Raw genomic sequence first — 21,968 nt, 5'->3', positions numbered from 1 at the left:
AATACTGTATAGCATTGTGTGAGGAACAGAGTGAAAAATAAGTGTTTATGAACTGATAATCTGCCTTTTTACTCATGATTTGTGTGAAATTGATTAAAATGCATTGTTGTTGTAGTGACTTAGTGTTTATTTCACCAGCCAAGATATTGCAACGAGGCACGTAAAAACCATTTGGTAAACATTTTGGTATAGTAATGTGATTCTCAGGGTGTGGAGGGTTACTTTTAAAATGTATTCACTACAGATTACAGAATACATTCTGTAAAATGTAATTTGTAACATATTATTTTAGATTACTCAAGGTCAGTAACATAATCTGAATCCTTTGGATTACTACTTCAGCACTGGCAGATGTTTTTCACTTGTTTTGACTATAAAGTTTAATAACAAGTGATAAAAACATGTGCCAGTACAGTAAGACAAAACACACTTATGTTTTCAAAAAAAAACTTATCCTAAATATCTTATGCAAAGGAAATTTATCTTGTTTTAACAATTTTTTTAACAATATTTTTATAGGAATACAATTCAATAAAATGCAAAGTAATCTCTTCAGTCATCAAAATAATAAAATATTGTTCTGATTAACAACAATGTAAATTGTAACTGTAGTGGATTACAGTTACTGATATTTTGTATTTTAAATACGTAATCCATGTATTCCTTTACTCCCCAACCCTGGTGATTCTATGAGACCAGGTTGGGTTTATTGGTTTGCTCTTGGACATGATTAACATGTTGCCAGTACACATGCTGACTTGAATTACAATTTAAAGAAACAAATCAACAAGAGGTATTTGGATCCATTTAAGAGAATATACCCACTCAAATGGGCAATGACTGGCATGCTGATAAGAAAAAGAGTTGGCAGTGGCAGACCATTATACCAGCAAATCACAAAGACAGCAGATGTATTCATTCTACACAGTGCAGAGATGCATAACAGTACTGCTTGACCTGTTGGACAGGACATGATGCAACTGTTTCCTTGGGACGAAGGAAGCCATCATGCCCTGGGCAGATTGGCAATGCTAATAAATTTCACAACATGACAATTCTTGTGCAGAAAATCGAAAGACAGCTAAAATTAAAACAGTAAGAATAGTTAGATTAGGGTAAATGTGCAGTCCTAAAGCCTTAGATATGGAACACTAAGTAGAAATGATGTATTGGCGATTAATATAACTGGTAAAATGACTTAGTTTAGCCTAAGGTTGCATTGTCCTCTCTCTTTCCTCATCATGTAATTGGTCTGCCAAGCATAGCTGGAGCCTGCATGAATGAAAACAGGATACAGGATCCAATGTACGTCTAAATTAGTTATGTAAGTTTTTATATAACTGCAGTTAAACAAGCAGATTATTATTAGCCTAGTCAGTACCTGAGCCCTCGGCCCACTGCAGTCTTTGATCTTTTTGGATGTTCAAGTCATATTGTTGGTGCTTTTCTAATCTCTTTGAAGATAACCACATAACCTTCAGATCTCTAAAGTTTCAAAGCAATGCAAAACACGAGTGCACCACATTAATTTTTTGGCAAACTAACAATAACACTTGCTGGTTTCGTTGCCATAGAAATATGCTCAATGATATTTTTTCATTCAACTGCTCATAGTCTTTTACGTGCTCACATGTCCATAAGAAAGACAAATCCCAACTGAGATCTCTTTAAAATCTCATTTGTTTCATTTTTTTCCCTTTGCTGTAGACAGCAGTGAAATTAAATGGAGAAGTCATCTGCTTTTAAGATTTTTAATATGATAAGTAATTATTTGATGTTTGTGTTGTATTGCAGGTGAAGCACCTTTAAACTCTGGACCAACCAAGTAACAGTGCTGAAAAATGAAGATCTGTGTTGCTTTAATTGTAAAAGTAGCTGCTTTTTACATTGCTCAGGCTGGTAAGTTTCTTGTTCTCTTTATAATTGGTCAATTTTTGAAAAAAATACATGAAAAAGAAAATGACATCAACAGCAGCAAATTTTCTTACTGAAAATGGATGGACATTTTAGGTCCTTGTTTTCTAAAGTTGTGGCATTGCTGATAGTTATAGCCCTGGGTGCTGACTGGTCAATATAGCCTTTTTAGCTCCAGCTAAAATACACAATGTAGTAACATTTGTTCACCTAGCTACTGTGTATATAACTGTGTAGGACCCATAAAGGCCAACTATTAACCATAGTTTACATGTCAGGGAATATCCTCTAGCGGAAAGATGCCATTTAATTGGTTTGCTCAATAAAATAATGTTTTAATGAAAATTTGTGTCCTTAATAGTTGTATTACATAGTAACAAGGCCATGCTATGACTATATTCACAATATAGTGAAGCCTGTATATTCTCAAAATAGTATGGCCTCTTACACATTATTACTCTTATAAAACAGCTAGTAAATATTGAAACTATTAATGGCAAATTTTTTATTAAAACATTATTTTACTAAGCAGACATTATCTAGTATGGAGCTGTCAAAAATATACAGACATCCTTCCATTCTCAACTTAATCTCTGCCATCCAACAGTGAGAGAAAGCTTGACTGCGAGACTTATTACAGACAAAGACTCTTGGATTCAGTTTGCCAAACCCACAGCAGACCTTTGAGACATTATTTAACTGTATTTCATGTTAGTTCAGCATTCAATAACTCAGATTTAAGCAGGACCCAACAGTGCAATCCATATCTTTACAGGCCTGTAAATATTCTCTCTACATTTCTGCTCCATTCGACTGCACTCTGCAAAGCAGTTTTACTGTCATTTCAAACAAAGTTGCTCTAGACCTTGTACTTACTCTCTGTAATTGCCAACATGAGTTGCAATTATAAAAAGGCAGTGGAGCCTTCTACATTGGAAAAGGGAAGAAAATGAACTGTGCCTTTTTGCATTGTAAGCATTCATAATGATGGCAAGATTCAGTGCATTTGCACAAATCCATAAGAAAACATGTTTGCATGTGTGTTTAAAGTGGTTTGTGGTATTTCAAATAATGCACTCATCTGTCTTTCCAAAGAGGGAAAGAAAGCGAGTGAAATCCTGTGGGAAAATCTACATTTTAACAGCTTTTTGTTGACAAAACAAAGTATGATGGGTTTTCACAATTTTGTTGTGTCTTGAATTTCGTGTATTGTAAGGCTTGTGGTTAGATTAATGTGCATCTCTGCAGGATTAATAGTTAGTGGTCACATAAAGGCATTTGTTTGAAATGACAAGCTACTGTGTTTTACTTCATTCTTTCATTCTGTGATAGTTGAGCATAAGATGAATGAGGTAATTTATTAAAGGCATAATTGATCTAATAGTCCCTTTTGTACTTTCATTACTTGTTCCTTTAGTTTAAAAAAGCTCCCATCTTTTCTTCCATGTTAAATAATTGTTAATATTTAGCAGAATGGAGTACTTGTATTTTTGAGGTGTTTGTGGCTACATGTAATTTAACTGAGGTCCTAGGGAGATTCTGGAATCTTATCAGAACTATTGTTACTACTAATGAAGTCAGGAGTTGCTGACTTGCCAAAAGCTCAAAGTCAAATATCTCCATAGTAGAAAGAAGCCTGTACATAATCTCTATGAAGGGATCCGCTAGGGCAAAAAAAAAAAAAAAAAATTACTACACAACATCTTTAGCCTCGGTGTATAGTGCCTATATAGGCAGCTGTCTTCTAAGGCAGCATCCTAATCGAAATGGAACTTCAGGGTTTAAAGGGGATTTGAATCATCCCAGCACCTTCGATAATAAAAAAAAAACAAAAAAATAGAAGAAATTGGCAGCTTTTTGTTTGTCAGTCTATTCCATTTCTTGTATGCTCAGGTATGGTTTTTGTTTGATCCATTTCATACATTCCACCACAGTCTCTTTTCAGCAAGTGTACTTGCTTAAATAACCTTTCAAGTTAGGGTTAGGCATTATCAGTATTATTTAATTATTTAAGCATTATGCTTCACTTTAGTCATCGGGGATCCTGGTAGAGATCCTGGCAAAGCGTCACTGTTCTCTAGAGAAGCACGAGATGGCGTGTCCCAGAATATAGACACACATTCCACTGTCTTTTGCTCCGTGGTCCGCTATCTGTTCCATAGAAAACACAAAATATGCAACCAACTGCGCCGCCATTTCTGAAATCCACTAATATGCAGTTGCAATTTTTGGTGGTTTATTAAAGGATGTATAGGCTACCTGGAATGCCTTTGAATCTGGAACCACCTGCATCAAAAGCAAAGATCATACTGGACCAACACACTGTAAAGGTTTTACTGTTATTTGTATATTTATGTATGTGTGTACTCCAGTTTTTATTGAGTATTCATTTTATTTTTATTTTTTTTATGTTTGTTTCATTTCTAGTAAATATGAAGTGTGATATAGCACATACAGATGTTGAGTAAATTAGTCAGTTTTCTTAGATTGAACTATTAAATCTTTCGGTATCGAACAAAGAACAGTTATAATCAACATCTATGAAGGATTTGTTAACTGCACTTGTCGCAATGCAAGGAAGGTATCATGTAATGTAGCATAATTAACCCTCCTGTTATCCTCAAATTTACTAACATCTTTTATCCTTGGGGTTTAAACCTCCAGAATATTATTTTTAACCTAGTTTATGTGTCAGGTACTTTATGTTTCTTTGTTGACTACCTAAATAGCCCTTTAAGTGAAACACAAGCTCCAGCTTGTTTTTTCTCACTGTCCCCAACATGGTAAACTTCCTTTTCAACAGTTCTTCACCCAGGGCGTACGATGTGAAAAAAATTATCACATGTAATGTCATGACCATTCAGTCCTTCAGCCATGTCTAGTACCACTCTCATGCCCTGATTTTTTTCAGGTGTTTCCCCAGGGGATTTACCAGGCATAGCTGGACTGTGCATCACATGCTGCCCTTATTTTGATACCATATTTTTCCAGTGTGTTTGGTATGTATTGTCTGAAGGGACAGCGCCCACAAAATACAACCAGACATTCATCCACAGTGATGTGGGGATCTAGATTGTAAAGAAAAGGTAATTGCTGGACCCACTTGTCCCATACATCCCATATTGCTGCGAGTTTGTCATGCTCTCATCAGCCCTGCCTTGTTTCTCCGTCATCAAAGCGTATGACACGGGAGAAAACATGGAATATCTTTAGAGACATGGTGGCTGGAAATATTGCCCTTCCAGTGTCAGCATTCCAAAGGCTTGCTGTTGCTTCTCCTTTTGACTTGTACAATCCTGCCAAAATGAGCAACCCAATGTAGGCTTGCAATTGGGTCACATCCAGATCTTTCCAACTGTCCCCATACACGTGCCTTCCCTCTTAAGTTTGTCATCTCAAGTATATCTTTTTTGATTGATGGTGTTAGGAAGAGCTCAAATGCTGATTTTATGTCTTGGACATGGTTAACAGCATATCTGGTGGGGCTTGGAACCATTTTGATGACATTAGCAGCACTAAGTCTACCCTGTCATTCAAGTGGGGAGAGGGACCATAATAACTTTAAGAGTCTCATTCTCATCAGAGGAGGATGCCTCATAATCAGGGTCCTCCTCAACATTTTCCTCTGTCTCAGACACATTCTCCTCTATGTCACTTTCACTGTCAAAGAACTGAGACAAAACCTCATTGACAGAAAACCTTTGCTTAGGGGTCATTTTCAATTGAGAGAGAGCATAAATCGAGAGCCCACAGAGCACCAAGAGAAATGGTTTACAAGGCTACTGTGCAAGCTTTTATATGTTTTCCCCTCCCCCATGTCATGTGAACTATCAGTGGTTCTCACAGTACTAAAGGTATGGTTAGGTTAGGGCCCTAAAGCAGAGGGAATTCTTTTTTTTTTGTAATTACATTTTTTTTATTGATTCAAAAATACCCAACAGAGAAAAACACAACAAACACATCGAATCAACATTTAACATTTAACCCCCACTAATATCCCTCCCCAAACACCAACCCCACCCTAACCCCCAACGAACACCCCTGTTGTCACATATAATAATACACACACAAAGAGAATATAAATAAATAATTAAATATATAATAAACATACATAATTAAACTAGACTACTCTCTCCCCCTCCCCTCCCCGAGAATCCCCCAAAAACATGAAATAATTACCCCATTTCCTGACAAACAAGTCCCCAAACCCCAGCCTTCTACTTGCCACCTCCTCAAAGCTGCCACCCTCCCCATCTCCGCACAGCACTCCAGAAATGATGGTGTGCCGTCCAACTTCCAACCCCTTAAAATAATTTGTCTGCCAATCATGATACTGGTCAGAACCCAATTTTGTATATGTTTATCTCCCAAATGTATGACCGCTCCATCGCCCAAAATACTAAGTCTGGCAAAATAGGGGCAAGAACTTCCTGTTCAATGCAAAACCAGGGAGGGGCTCTTTCAGGTGGAAGTGACCAATGAGCCATATATCTGAGACCAAATGCATAATAATAAAACAAAATCTTGGGTAGGCCTAGCCCACATTTAACTTATTAAAATATAATCTAGGATGCTTACCATTCCAAATGAAGGACTTCGATATGTGAAGAGAGGGGGACATCTGCAGGGAGAGATTGTAGCAGGTAGTTGAATTTTGGAATACAATTCATTTTAATAACATTAACCTTCCCAATCATAGATAAATATAATGAAGCCCACCTGCCCACATAGCTAGAAAACCATTTTATTAAGGGGTCGATATTAACCGTAACTAAATCAGTGTAACATGGGATGGCAACAGGTAGATGCAGAGACGATGAAGTGCGATGATCCCAAGTACAGTTTATTAACAAGGTGTCTTCCAAAACATGAATCCAAACGTGAACACAAAACATAAATATGAACTAGACTTGATTAAACTTAACTTGACATGACTTGGCTTGGCTTGATTATGAAATGAAACAAAACATAAACATGACTTGAATTGATCATGGAACCAACATTACATGAGCAATACTTGACAATGTACAATGGCAAACATGAGGGTTCAATACTTGGACTAGGGAGAACACATGATAATAAAAATCAATGAACACTTAGGACTCTATACAAGATAACGAGACTGCTAACAACCCAATGAAACAATGAACCAATGGGGACAAGACACAAGAACATGGGAAACATGACATGACAAGATCACATGACAAGGAAACAGGAACAAACATGGCGTGGAACAAATTTATCAAAGTAAAAGACATGAACAAAAACACATACAACCCTGACATATTCCCTAGGGGCGGCTCCTGACATGGAAACATGGTGAAACAAGGTGTAGGTCATGGTCTGGTGAAAACATGGTGTGGAGCATGAGACCAGGGTGGAGCCCATGGTGGGTGGAGCCATGAGAGTCTCGAGGGGCGGAGCCATGGAAGGTGTAGCCGTGAGAGGCTTGAGGGGTGAAACCATGGAGAACTGGATACCCGGAGAGTAGTCGAAGGCTCGAAGGGCCAGGGTGGATTCGGAGGCAGGGAGGACCAAGGCAGTGGCGGAGGTTTGGAGGAACAAGGCGGAGCTAGGGGATTGGAAGACTGAGGCGGAGCCGGTGGGGCTGAGGACCAAGGCGGAGCCGTAGTGATGGAGGTCCCCAGTGGAGCTGAAGGATCGGAGAGCCAAGGTGGAGCCAGGTGACCGACAGACCAAGGAGGAGCTGGAGGGACGATGGACCCTGGTAAAGCCGACAGGCTGAAGGACCACGGTGGAGCTGAGATGATGTCGAGGAATCGACAGGCCAAGGCAGAGTCCAGGGCTCAGAAGGTCTAGGCGGAGTCGGAGGTTTGAAAGTTCTCCATGTCTGGGATATCTCAAAGATCGATGATCGAGCCAGTGGCTTGAGGGGAAACTGTCTGATCAGGAGAACTCAGGGTGTGCACAAGGGCGGGAACCAATTCCAAATCAAATAGCCCAGTGAGAGATGGCTCTGGAACTGATGAGGTTTGCAACGCTGGCTCTGGGATGGATGAGGCTTGCAACACTGGTTCGTTGGCCATGGCAGAAGTGGCCATTGGCTCGTTGACTGTGGCAAGCTTGGGCGTTGGCTCGTTGACCAGAGGTGAGCCTGAGACATTGCATTGAGCAGACTGAAGCTTGGCTGTGACATGGCATGGAGCAGTCTCAGGCATGGCTGTGACTTGGCATGGAGGAGACTGAGTCATGGCTTTGACATGGCATGGAGCAGACTGAGGCAAGGCTGTGACATGGCATGGAGCAGGCTAAGGTGCGGCTGTGACATGGCACGAAGCAGGCTCAGGCGCGGCTGTGACATGGCATGGAGCAGGCTCAGGCACGGCTGTGACTTGGCATGGAGGAGACTGAGTCGTGGCTTTGACATGGCATGGAGCAGACTGAGGCAAGGCTGTGACATGGCATGGAGCAGGCTAAGGTGCGGCTGTGACATGGCATGGAGCAGGCTCAGGCGTGGCTGTGACATGGCATGGAGCAGACTGAGGTGCGGCTGTGACATGGCATGGAGCACACTGAGGCGTGGCTGTGACATGCCATGGAGCACACTGAGGATCCGGGGCAGAAGGTGGCGGAAGCTCAGTGACCATGATGTGGGACTCTGGCTTGGCGGCCATGACGTGGGACTCTGGCTCAGCATCCATGACGTGGGGCTCTGGCTCGGCATCCATGATGTGGGGCTCTGGCTCGGCGGCAATGACGTGGGACTCTGGCTCTGCGGCCATGACGTGGGACTCTGGCTCTGCGGCCATGACGTGGGACTCTGGCTTGGCGGCCATGAAGTGGGACTCTGGCTCGGTGGCCATGACGTGGGACTCTGGCTTGGCGTCCACCTCCCCCACAGTGAACGATGAACCACATATTAGTAGGGCAAGGTCGATATACTGAGCCAGACTGTGGGTACTCTGACCGCCTGGCATCAGGGAACATATTGGCTCATTCAGTCCAAAGCAAAAACAGTCCTTGAGGGCAATCTCATTAAAATTGACCCTGCAGGCCAGAGCACAAAAGTTCTCAACATATTCCTCAATGGGAACATTTTCTTGGCGTAGGCGAAGAAGTTAAACTGCTGGGTTCATCTTGGTCTGTCGAGTATTCTGTAACGTGGGCTGGCAATAGGTAGATGCAGAGACGATGATGAAGTGCGATGATCCCAAGTGCAGTTTATTAACAAGGTGTATTCCAAAACATGAATCCAAACGTGAACACAAAACATGAACTAGACTTGACTAAACTTAACTTGACATGACTTGGCTTGGCTTGACTATGAAACGAAACAAAACATATACATAACGACTTGACTTGATCAACATTCAGGAACCAACATTACACGAACAATACTCGACAATGGACAATGGCAAACATGAGGGTTAAATACTTGGACTAGGGAGAACACATGACAATGAAAACCAATGAACACTTAGGACTCTAAAAAAGATAACAAGACTGCTAACAACCCAATGAAACAATGAACCAATGGGGACAAGACACAAGAACATGGGAAACACATGACAAGATCACATGACAAGGAAACAGGAACAAACATGGCATGGAACAAATTTATCAAAGTAAAAGACATGAACAAAAACACATACAACCCTGACAATCAGACAAATTTGCTGGGAATAAAATGCCCAAATACTTAATGCCCTGTTTGGGCTACTGGAAGGCGCCCGGCTGGAAAGCCATTACTGGGCAGTATGCTGTCAGAGCCAAATTTTCAGATTTAGACCAATTGACTCTGTATCCCGAGAACTTGGAAAAGGAATTAATAATTCTATGGAGGCAAGGCATAGATCTAATGGGGTCAGAGATGAATAATAAAATATCATCTGCGTAAAGCAAAAGCTTATGTGCCACACCTCCCGCCACCACCCCTGGAAAATCATCCTCCTTTCTTATCGTGGCTGCTAATGGTTCCAGGGCAAGACAGAACAATAATGGGAAAAGAGGGCAACCCTGCCTGGTGCCCCTATCCAGAGTAAAATAATCTGAAATTAATCAATTTCTTTGTTCCGTCGTACCGGGTGTCTATAAAGTAACTTAATCCATCCAATAAAAGTACTCCCGAACCCGTATATTTCCAAAATCGTAAAAAGATAATCTCATTCTACCATATCAAACACATTTTCGGCGTCAAGTGAGATGGCCGTGACCGGAGTCTGATCATCCACCACTGACCACATAATATTGATGAAATGCCTAATGTTATCAGAAGAGCTTTGGCCCTGAATAAACCCCACCTGATCTATATGTATAAGGAATGTCATAACTTAATTGATTAGCCAGACAATATTTTTACATCTAGCTGGAAATTGGCCAGTAACTCTTACACTCACTTGGATCTTTGTCATTTTTAAGAATCAGACTGATCCAGGCTTGTGTCATGGTTGGCGGAAGCTTTCCATTCTTTAATGATTCCTTACAAACTTCTAACAAAAGTGGAGCCAGTTCTGTAGCATAAGATCTAAAAAATTCAGCGGCAAAACCATCTGGCCCTGGAGCCTTGCCTGTAGGCAAGGCCTTAATTACCTCGCCAAGCTCTTCCAAGGTTATTTCAGAATCAAGAGAATTTTTTTGCTCATTCATCAATTTAGGGAGTTCTAATGGTTCCACAAAGTTTCTAATGTCTTCATCAGTAGATGAAGATGTGGAACTGTAGAGATCAAGATAGAATTCTTTAAAAGCATTATTAATATCAATGGCTGAGGTAAATATTTCACCACCAGCAACTTTCACTGAGGGAATGGTAGAAAAAGACTCACTCCGCTTTATATATCTAGCCAAAAGCTTCCCTGCTTTGTCCCCTGACTCAAAATATGACTGTCTTGCCCTGAATATCCAAAACTTCACCTTCTGCGACAAAATAGTATTATATCTGTATTTCAATCAGGTCAATTCTCTGAGGCCATCAGAAGACATTCGGTGCTTCAGCTGTGCCTCTGCACTTTTAATATTCCCTTCCAACTCCACGAGTTCTCGTGCTTTGGATTTTTTGATGAATGAGACATACTGTATGATCCGACCCCTAAGAACCGCCTTAAGTGCCTCCAAAGCCACGCCAACAGAGGTTACCAAGGACCAGTTGGTCTCCATATAGACATTGATTTCAGCCTTTTACATTTGTTGGAATTCAGGATTTTGCAAAAGGGATACATTAAAGTGCCAACTATATGATTTCTTTTTCTCCAGATGTGGCAACACCTCTAAACTCACCAGGGCATGATCTGAGACTAAAATGTTTCCAATTGAGCAATCAACAACAGATGAAATGAGGGACTTAGATCTAAAAAAAAATATATAATCTAGAACAAACCTTATGGACTGATGAAAATATGTATAGTCCCTACCAGATGGGTTCAAAAGTCTCTAAATATCTGTAAGATCAAGATGTTTACACATCCTGTGAAGCGTCAGTGTTGCTCTAGGGGACTTACACACTTTTGCTTCACTATGATCAAGGACTGAGTCCATCAATAAATTATAGTCTCCTCCCAATATTATATCATTAGGGGTGCCAGCGACATCCCTTCAAGATCTATAAAAAAGCCCTGATCATCAGAGTTATGTGCGTAAATAGTCCCTGAATTTCTGCTAAAACAATAATGACTCTTCCTAATTTATCTTTAATCTGTTTGAGACATTTGAATTGTAGATGTTTACTTATCAATGTAATGACTCCCCTGCTCTTACTTGAGCCAGCACTAAAGAAAACATGTCCACCCCATATCTTCCCAAATTTTTCAGCTTCCTGCGGGGAAAGATGCGTTTCTTGAAGAAACACTATATCATATTTCTTACGTTTAAGAAAATAAATAACCTTCCTTCTTTTTATGGGGTGCCCCAACCCATTCACATTCCATGCGGAGAGAGACAATCCACTCATATTAACATCTGACATTTTGACATATTAGAAAAAATAGATTGTGTGTCAAAAATAAAATTATAAAGACCACATTCCACATTGATGCAATAATCAACCCCTGAACTTTCCACAGAACAAAAATAAAAACAGAAAAAGAAAAACGTGCGCATTAACCCTACGGCATCCATCCCTCAAACAGACCGTGTACGCCTACTAGAACCTCTGTGACAACTTTGCCGTTGGATTGCTCAAGTCCGGTGTTTCTATACAAAAATTTGTAAAACAGAATTACACAACAGAAGAAAATCTATAAAACAAACTCCAGCCATTAGGAGTTTCACAAGGAATGTGTAGCTTCATCCACATAACTGTCCCGAAGGTGTGTTCCTCCACAAAACAAACTCCAGCCTCTAGCAGAACCAGCACACACACACACAATATATATATATGTGTGTGTGTGTGTGTGTGTGTGTGTGTGTGTGTGTGTGTGTGTGTGTGTGTGTAGGGCTTTACTGGTTGTTTAGATCAGTGTTACTATCAGAAATAATCGATAATTATTTCTTTAGTTATTAATTAATATTTAATTAATTAATTGAATCTAACTCATTAAAACCTCACATGGGGCTCCAGTAAATGTAGTGCGCTACGTTTAGGAGCGGGTTTGGTTATTAGCAATAATGAATAATTATCAAAGATAATTATTAATTATTAAAATCAACAGAACATTGATGAGAATCAATGTTAGCTTTTCTAATCCTTTAAATCAACAATTATCAAAGATAATCGTCAATTGTTAACATCGGTGAAACATTAATTAAAATTAACACTAGCTTATTGATCATTCAAATTCAACAATAATCAAAGATAATTATCAATTATCAAAAATCAATAGAATATTAATAAGGATTAACATTGACGGGGCACCACCCTAGAATCAGGGACTAATAACCAGATTGAATAACAGTCTCAATATTAGATTGTTTTCTTAGGAAAATCGACATCCGAAGAATATTGATTTTCAGGGGAAAAAAACAATGAATGAAGACTTGAATCTGAGCACTGACATCCCGTCAGCATGACACAGGTGTATGCAAAACAAACCAAAACACTTCTCTTTGTAATATAACAAAGTTTATTTATGCAGTAATATCGATTAATAATTAATACAATGCAGTCAATAAACTTCCGACTTACAACTACAAACTAAACAGTGATATGATTAGATATGGAAACTAAAATAATCCTATAACACATAAGGTGTGTGTGTGTGTGAGAGTGTGTGTGTGTGTGTGTGTGTGTAAGGAGGAACGTGCAGGGAATATGGCCGCGAATGTGGCCGGAGAGAAACCAGTCAATGGTAGTTTAGGGACAAAGCTGAGCTTTATCACGAAGCTATCTACTAGTGTGCGCGTGTGCGTGTGTGTGCGTGTGCGTGTGTGTGTGTGTGTGTGTGTGTGTGGTTAGTACGAGAGAGAGAGAGAGAATTAAGTGACGGCCCCAAAGCCGATTTCGCGATTGTGGGAGAGAAAGCAGCTGTTAGTTTATCACTCAGAGATGCGGTGGACGGCTCGTAAACCGTCCCGCGGTCTTTGATTCTTTAATGGATAAACTCAGTTTGCCGGTCTCACCCGCGATGGCGGAAATGTACAACAGCCCAATGTGGTTGGACTACAATACAGCAAATCAAATTCATGATAATTAATACCCTGAGTATTAATAATGAGCGGACATGGCGGTCCGTAAACTATACAAGCAATAACCTTGATACACAAGAATAACACACTATAATATTCTGTCTCTGCCCAGACGTAAACCTCTTACTTGAATCGCATGAGGATGCAGAATGAGTGTTCATCCATCCTTTAACTCAGACTCGGTTCCTCGAGGCTTGGGTGATGACAGGAGGTCGTTTCGTTGCTCTGTCGGCGGCCGGTACAGCTGCTGATTCTTGGCAGGCTAGCGGAGAAATCAGCAACATTGACTTGATTGAAGATGGAAGAGAAATCTTTTCTCTCTTCACTTCTGCACGCAAACGGATGAAGATGCGGATTGCTCGGCGGTCTCCTTCGGATCCGTTAGAGTGTTCGGTGTAACACAGAGTAATCTCAACTCGTCCAGCGAGATGGAGATTGTATGGCTACAGTTTCAAGTTGGACGTTACTTCCTTGTGCCACGAGGCTACACCTGAGAGCAGCGATGAGCTGCATCTACACACGGTGAGCAAAGTTGCTGGAAGCAAATCCTGGAAGCATTTCAGAGGTATTTCTACTCTTGATGATGTCATGGTTGAGGTGCATTCTGTCGTGTGCCTCATCCAATAGGAGTTGAGAGTTCGATCCTTTAGTGAGCAAGGCTTCATGGAATTTGTAGTCTGTTTTGGACTCCCTTTGTTTGATTTTGGCACGATTTTTATCAGTACAATTTATGACTTGGTATGTGGGGGCCTGAGTTAGGTTTTATGACTGTGTTAGGCCTGCCTTTGCTTCTATCTGAATACATGAGGCCCAACATATATATATATATATATATATATATAAAGGGAACAAAAAGGGGCCGTTCCATTTCCTCGGACAGTCAAAAGACTGTTCAGTGAGCCGGCCCATTCGGCCGTTACATGAGTGGAACAGATGCCCTAATCACTCTAATGATTTGCAAGAAATATTCCACAAAACAAATTCCATCCAATAGGAGGCATAAGTACAAAGAACGTGCAGATACCTCCACAAATTTTCCCGAAGGAGTGTTACTTCACAAATCAAACTCCAGCCGCTAGGTGGAACCAACACAAAAAGAAACAAAGAAGGCATTCAGCTTCCTCGGATGGTCAAGTGAATGTTCAGTGAGTCAGGTCCACTCGGCTGTATCAAGAGCATCACACAATAACTTACTCTTTCCATTGACTTTATGAAGGACAATGCTTGTTGTGGGCATGTAAATGTTTTGCGGCCATCCTTAGTATCTATTCTCAATTTGGCCGGGAACATCAGTGCAAAAGCGACCTTCCATTGATGTAAGAGTTTCTTGCATTCCTTGAATCGATCACGTTTCTCTCTTGTCAAATTCGCAAAGTCTGGGAACAAGAAAATGCTGTGGTTCTTCCAAGAAAGCCTTCCTTTACTCCTCACCTCGCGTAACACAAGATCTTTATCGGACGATCTCAGAAATTTGGCCAGAATTGATCGAGGCCTGTCTTCTTCTGCGGATCTCCGACCCTGTGAGCTCATTTGATTTCCAGCTTATGGCCTGTTATGTCAAACAGACTCGGAAAGAGCTCGTCTAGGAATTTCACCATATCTCGGCCTTCTTCATCCTCAGGAATTCCATTTGGACGTTGTTTCGCCAATTATAATTCTCAAGGTCTTCCAATTGTTCCCAAATTTGATAAAAGTCTATCTTGGTCACTAGCGGATTAGCAGCTAAGTCCCTCTCCGATGACTTCAGATAATTGATCCGTTTCTCGACGTCCCCCATTCTTGTAACCAACTCAGAGAATTTCGTCTCCATGGCCATGATCGATCGACGTATTACAGCAAGATCATCCATGTCCGCAGCGACCTTCGCCAGCATTGCTGACCTGCTCGACAGTTGACGCTGAATCTCTCCCACCACACAGTCCAAATTGAGTCCCTGGTCTGTGGCCCTGTCTGGGGTATCAGCCTGAGCACGTAAGTGACTTTTAATGTCTCCAGAGCCCGAGGATTTTGAATTCTTTGACATATTATCTTCATAGAACAGTTATGGATCAGGGTGTATCGAATCTCACTGGTTTATGATACAAAAAGTATTAAAAACTAGCAAAGTGCACAGAGCTCACCGTTCACACGTCTGAACCTCGCTTGGTGCCACGTGACTCCACAGAGAGAGGGATGTTTTTTTGAAGATTATAAAATTGCAGGTAATAGTGATCTCAGTATCCTCCAAAACAACCTAAACAAATGTGTGTAAAAGTTTGATATTTTTATATGTTTACAGCTATTACAGCCTGGGGTCAAATTGACCCAAAGAACACTAATGCTACAAAATGTGTACAGGACACTGAAAACATATCATCATGTTAATTTTATGTTTACCCAGTTGTCCCCATTAAATTAGGAAAAGTCATTAAATAAGAAGCAAAAAAACACAATAAAAAAATGTATGTCAGTCATCTGTTTAGAGATGTTAAACATTGAATGGGGTCAAACTGACCCCAAAGATAATAGGAGGGTTAATAATTCTGCCTAGCATTTGAAAAATATGATCACATGGGAGATTGACAATTTGCTTCCCAATATTCATGTACCCTGAAATTGATCCACTTCTGCCTAATTACTTACAAGTGCCATCCACCATCAGACATTTTTTCATCAATTCAAATGTGATTGCCTTTCCCTCTGGCACTGCTGTTACATTACCAACCTCCAAGATATGGGTTGTGGTCCCATGGAAATCAGGAAGCAATCACATTCGCATAAACAATGATAAGAGTGATTCGAAGATTTAATTCTCTGAAGTGTTGGCCAGACACATCATCGGAGGTGAGCTTCCCTCCCTCCAGGAAATATATACAAGGCGGTGTGTGAAAAAAGCTCGGAGGATCATCAGAGACTCCAGCCACCCGAGCCACGGGCTGTTCTCACTGCTACCATCAGGCAAGCGGTATCGCAGCATCAGGACCCGCACCAGCCGACTCCATGGCAGCTTCTTCCCCCAAGCAATCAGACTTCTGAACTCTTGATCTCCCACGATCAAAATTCATCAGCACTGCACTTTATTACCCTTACTCTTATATCTCACACCGGACTGTCATAAATTATATTATATTATATTATATTCTCTCTTAACAACTGACTATCAACCGACAGCCTGAATGTCAATACAGTACAATACTGTACATTCTATATATACTATATATACTTTTTTATATATTTTTATTTTTTATTTTAATTGAATAATGTGTATCTATATAGTGCGTATTGTATACTGTACAGTGTATGTTATTATTTGTATATTGTTGAGTGTCATTATGTGTATATCAGATGTTTAAATTGTGCTGTGTTAATTTGATGTTATTGTAAATTGGTACTGTCTCATCACTGTCACGACTGCTATGTTGATCGGAACTGCACCCAAGAATTTCACACACCATTGCACTTGTGTATATGGCTGTGTGACAATAAAGTGATTTGATTTGATTTGATTTGAGAAGGCAACAGTCCAAAAAGGTTGTGGGCAGGGTGAGTGGGGTTCAGAGTGATTTTTCCAGCCTTTTTCCTCACTCTGGAAGTGTACAGTTCTTGAAGGGAGGGCAGGGGGCAACCAATAATCCTCTCAGCAGTCCAAACTGTCCTTTGTAGTCTTCTGATATACGATTTCATAGCTGAACCAAACCAGACAGTTATTGAACTGTGTTGTCTGCAAACCTCAGGAGCTTGAGAGAGGGGTCCTTGAGCACAGGGAGAAGAGTAGTGGGGAGAGCACACATCCCTGGGGGGCACCTGTGCTGATTGTACAGGTGCTGAAAGTGAATTCCCCTGTCTCACTAGCTGCTGCCTGTCTGTCAGAAAGCTGGTAATCCACTGACAGATAGACGTGGGAACAGAGAGTTGGTGTAATTAAGTCTGGAGGATAGCTGGGATGATGGTGTTGAAAACCAAACTGAAGTCCACAAAAAGGATCTTTGCATATGTCCCTGGTCTGTCCAGTTATTGCAGGATATGATGCAATCCCATGTTGACTGCATCCTCCACAGACCTTTATGCTCTATAAGCAAATTGAAGGGGATCTAGAAAGAGCCCAGTGATGTCCTTCAGGTGGGCCAACACCAGTCTCTCAAATGATTTCATGACTACAGACGTCAGGGCGATGGGTCTGCAGTCATTAATTCCTGTGATTGTTTGTTTCTTTGGGACAGGAATGATGACTGAGCATTTGAAGAAGCATGGGACTTCACACTGCTCCAGTGATCTATTGAAGATCTGTGTGAAGATGGGGGCCAGCTGGTTAGCACAGGATCTAAGACAAGCGGGTGAAACGCCATCTGGGTCCTGTGCTTTCCTTGTCTTTTGTTTTTGGAAGTCACGGCACACCTCTTCTTCGCAGATCTTAAGTGCAGGTTGAGTAGCAGAAGGGGGAGGAGGGGGGTTGCAGGAGGTGTTGGTGTTTGTGTGAAGTGAAGGTCAGAGTAGGTGTGGGGTGTGAGATTGGGCCTTTCAAATCTACAGTAGAACACATTCAAGTCATCAGCCAATTGTTGGTTCCCTACAGTGTTGGGGGAAGGTCTCTTGAAGTTAGTAATGTCTTTCAGGCTGCTCCGCACTGATGCAGGGTTGTTAGCTGAAAACTTGTTTTGCTTCATTGGTCCATCTCTTTACAGTTTTTACTACAGGCTTAGCAGATTTTAGTTTCTGTCTGTAGGTTGAAAGAAGATGAACCAGACAGTAATCAGATAGTCCCAAAGCTGCTCTAGGGACAGAGCTTGCATCCTTTATTGTTGTGTAGCAATGATCCAGTATATTTCTGTCTTTGGTTGGGCACGTAATGTGCTGTTTGTATTTGGGCAGTTCACGTGTGAGGTTTTCTTTGTTAAAATCTCCAAGAATAATAATAATTGAGGGTATTGTTGTTCCGTGTCTGTGATCTGATCAGCCAGCTGTTGCAGCGTGGTGCTCATGCATGCGTGTGGCAGGATATAAACACTCACCAGAATAAACAAGGAAAACTCCCGCAGCGAATAGAAAGGCTTACAGTTAATGAAGAGCACTTCCAAATTAGGACAGCACATCTTCTTTAACGTTGTTACATCTGTACACCAACCTTCATTGATGTAAAAGCATGTTCCACCACCTCTCGTTTTCCCCGTTAAAACCGCGATGCGATCCACTCTGAATAGCTGGAAGCCTGGCAGATATAATGTGCTGTCCAGAATGGCTTCACTCAGCCAGGTATCTGTGTAGCACAATGCAGCAGAGTTTGAAAAGTCCTTGTTTGTATGAGTGAGGAGATGCAGTTCATCTGGTTTGTTAGGAAGAGAGCGGAGATTCAATGAATACTTGGCAGGGCTGTTCGAAAGCAGCGCCGACGGAGCTTGACCAGTGCGCCAGCTCGTCTCCCTCGCCTGTGTCTCTTGAACAACACAGCTGCGCCCTGTCTAAAATGTCCAGCAAAGCACCGAATAGTCAAAAACTGGGAAAAGAATGTTCAGCAGTTCATCCCTGGTAAAACTGATTGGAAAAATAATACTAAATACAGGACAAACAAACAAAAACGACAAAAGAATTGGAGCGCTCCACACCGAGATAGCCATCCGTGGCGCCATCTTATTGGTAAATGTTGACTTGTTGTATATCAAAATCTAAATTAAATGTTATTTTATAATGTTAAGTGTTGTTGAGAACCCCAGAGAGGAGACGAAGAGAAACAGAACTATCTACATGCCATTTAAACTTTTCCACAGTACCAAAAAACGAAATGCTTTATCATGATAATAATGTTTTAAATCACAGTAAAATTTTAAACAGAAAGTTTCAAAGGCCAAGGCTTTATGACTTACAATTTGTCATCATACAAAACATTCAATGTCTTATCACCTACCCTTATCTTTTGATTGCCAATTTCTATGTCTGGCTCTTAGGACAAAGTTGTTTGATGGCCAATTTTTCTTGAATTTGCAATGAAAACGGCACGCTGTTACACACGTTTACCGATAGTGCTCACCATGTTCGCAATCTGTCACACTGCTGGTACACACTAATACTAAAGTGACCTTTGGTTTGGCACTACATATGGGCAGATTGATTTCTGCCCCAATTGGTCTCAATGAGGGCTCATTGCAATACCATATTTAACCACAGATTTCCATTGGAAAATCTGAGGAGCGCTGTGGAGTTCTGGTGGGAAGCAGACTTCTGCCCCATATGCTTGTATATCTATATCAAACACTGTTTAATGAAGCTCTTAGCTACTTTACAACTTAGAAATAGGATACAATCTAGGCCTGCTTTTGAATACATATGTCAGCATTTTCAACACATTTATGGGAAAACAAATTACATTATTGGCAGTTTAAAGTATGGATCTATGTTTTCAAGTGGATGAATATTTAAGCAGGGCTCTGCCCTACCTGCCCATATAGACCAGCAGCGCCTGCTCTAGAGGTGAAATAAACAATCACTGACACCTTGTGGGGATTTGCTGTATCTAAATCTGTCATCAATATCCTCATTTCAATGCATCCTCATTTCAATGCATATTTTGTTATTTTGATTATATAATCAAGTGTTCTAAATTGAAGTGAGGGCATGCAAAGAGAAATGCGACGTAGAAACGTCACGTGCCCCGTAAGCACATACATTGTGTCTTCAACTTCATATCTTGTGAATAATAAAGCTTATTCTTCATTAAACCTCATCTGGTTATATATATATATATATATATATATATATATATATATATATATATATATATATATATAAAATCCTTCATCTTGTTAATAAATAGACTATAAAAAGCTTAATTTGGTAAATAGCCTACTTAGAGCATTTAAATGGAGACAAGTCTCTGTCATTTCAAAATAAGAGTCCCCTAGTGTGTTCCAGGCTTGTTTTTAGTTAAAAATCCCATGTTATGCACCAAATCTAAAAAGAAAATTCTGGTAATTATTGGAATTTTGGTTGAACAATAAACTGCATCTGGGTTTTTGTTTATTTTGGACTCTTGTAGCATGTCTATGTCTGTGGCCATTATAGTAAGGAAAGATTAAGAATTTTGTAACATTCTATAAATCGATTTTTAAAAACAAATTGGCTGATTAATCGGTTATCTGCCTTGCAACACCTTAGTTATCGGCAAAAATCACAATCAGTTGACCTCTAATCATGTGTCTCACCTCTTAAATTTAGGCTATTTGTATGGGTATAACCTGCCAGGAGACTGCCTTTTAACATTAATATGTATTTTATAAAACACTTAAATAATCATGTTACAAGATATACAAATGGGTTGTTGGTAAAAAAAAATAAAATAAAAAAAAAGCTTGCCCTGTCTTAGTAAAATGTGTTTAATATTGCAAATTAATAAAATTATAATGTGAAAATAGCATGGCATAGCTCCGCCCTCACTACTGCCCTGAGACTGCAGCCCTGGGCTTCTGCCCTGAATCTGCTGGTGCTGCCTGCTGGTATTTCACGGAAACAATATGTTCAAAAAAACTTCCAGTTTTGTCCTCTGGGGGCAGTGCTTCGAGTTTTGGTAAGCACAGACCAGTTTCAGCAGCAAAACATTCGACCTCCTGTTGCTGAATTCACAGTGTGATCAATCTGTTCTTGGAACAGCCTTTGCAACTGGAGAGCACCTATGACAGCTTATTATATTATAGGCAGCTCATTATGTTTTAGAACAGAGCAACATTGGTGAAACTCTTTGACCAAAAGCCATTTCAAACTGAAAATTTCACATTTCATTTGAGCGCTTGTTGTTATTTTCTAACAGTAAGGACAGATAATATGAGTGTGTGTTTTATAGTGCGACCCTCCCTTAAGAGAGCCCTCCACCCTACAGTTAGATGACCACCAAGTCAGCTGTTCACCCTAAGCAATTTTTCAAATGGCTGGTGTACATTATGATTATGAACTTTATAATTAGTCTGATGTGAATCATTTCCTCACAGTAACTCACTGTGTCCTCTAAGACATCCTCACAACATGTGCTAGATATATAATTTCTTAAGTATAATTAAATGTAATTCTTTAATTAAAAGGAAAGAAAAATCACACATGAGATCTCTTACTCTTTGGAATTGTTAGTCTTATAGTCAGTGATGAGGTTTAATGGAGAGAAAATAGAGTCTATTGCTTAAGCCTCCTGCTTCTCAAAATTTTCTTCTGAGAAATCTCCCAGTAATCTCTAAAGTCTGCAATCAAAAGTCAAAGATGTCAGTAGGAGCTCAAACATTTCTTATGAAATTCTCCCAAAAGCAAATGATCTAAGCCATGCTATGCACTTACATTTATAGCTCTGTACTCTATAATGTATGGCAACAAATGTTTGTGCCGTTTGTATAAGGGATTTTAGGAGAAACATCTGAGATAAAGTTAGGCGCTTTCCCACGTACAGTCCCAGTACCTTTCCCTTTGTAACTTTCTAGATGAGAGTTATTAAGAGGAACGGGACACCCGAGGAGACTTTTCCCCTC

General features: G+C 40.3%; 1 protein-coding gene across 2 annotated transcripts in view; it reads left to right on the top strand.

The window, feature by feature from the left end:
* LOC127452695 (cell migration-inducing and hyaluronan-binding protein-like) overlaps positions 1-21,968 on the top strand; it is a 301,080-nt gene that overhangs the window by 113,292 nt on the left and 165,820 nt on the right. For both annotated transcript variants that reach the window (XM_051718318.1, XM_051718314.1), the window contains exon 2: positions 1,795-1,899. In XM_051718318.1, coding sequence (XP_051574278.1) covers positions 1,842-1,899 — 58 coding nt within the window. In that variant the 5' untranslated portion in view covers positions 1,795-1,841. The remainder of the gene's footprint in view (positions 1-1,794; positions 1,900-21,968) is intronic.

This window comes from Myxocyprinus asiaticus, chromosome 2 (assembly GCF_019703515.2).
Source record: "Myxocyprinus asiaticus isolate MX2 ecotype Aquarium Trade chromosome 2, UBuf_Myxa_2, whole genome shotgun sequence".
Lineage (NCBI taxonomy): Eukaryota > Metazoa > Chordata > Actinopteri > Cypriniformes > Catostomidae > Myxocyprinus > Myxocyprinus asiaticus.
The sequence above is the reverse complement of the archived record's forward strand: the minus strand, read 5'-3'. Positions and strand labels throughout refer to the sequence as shown.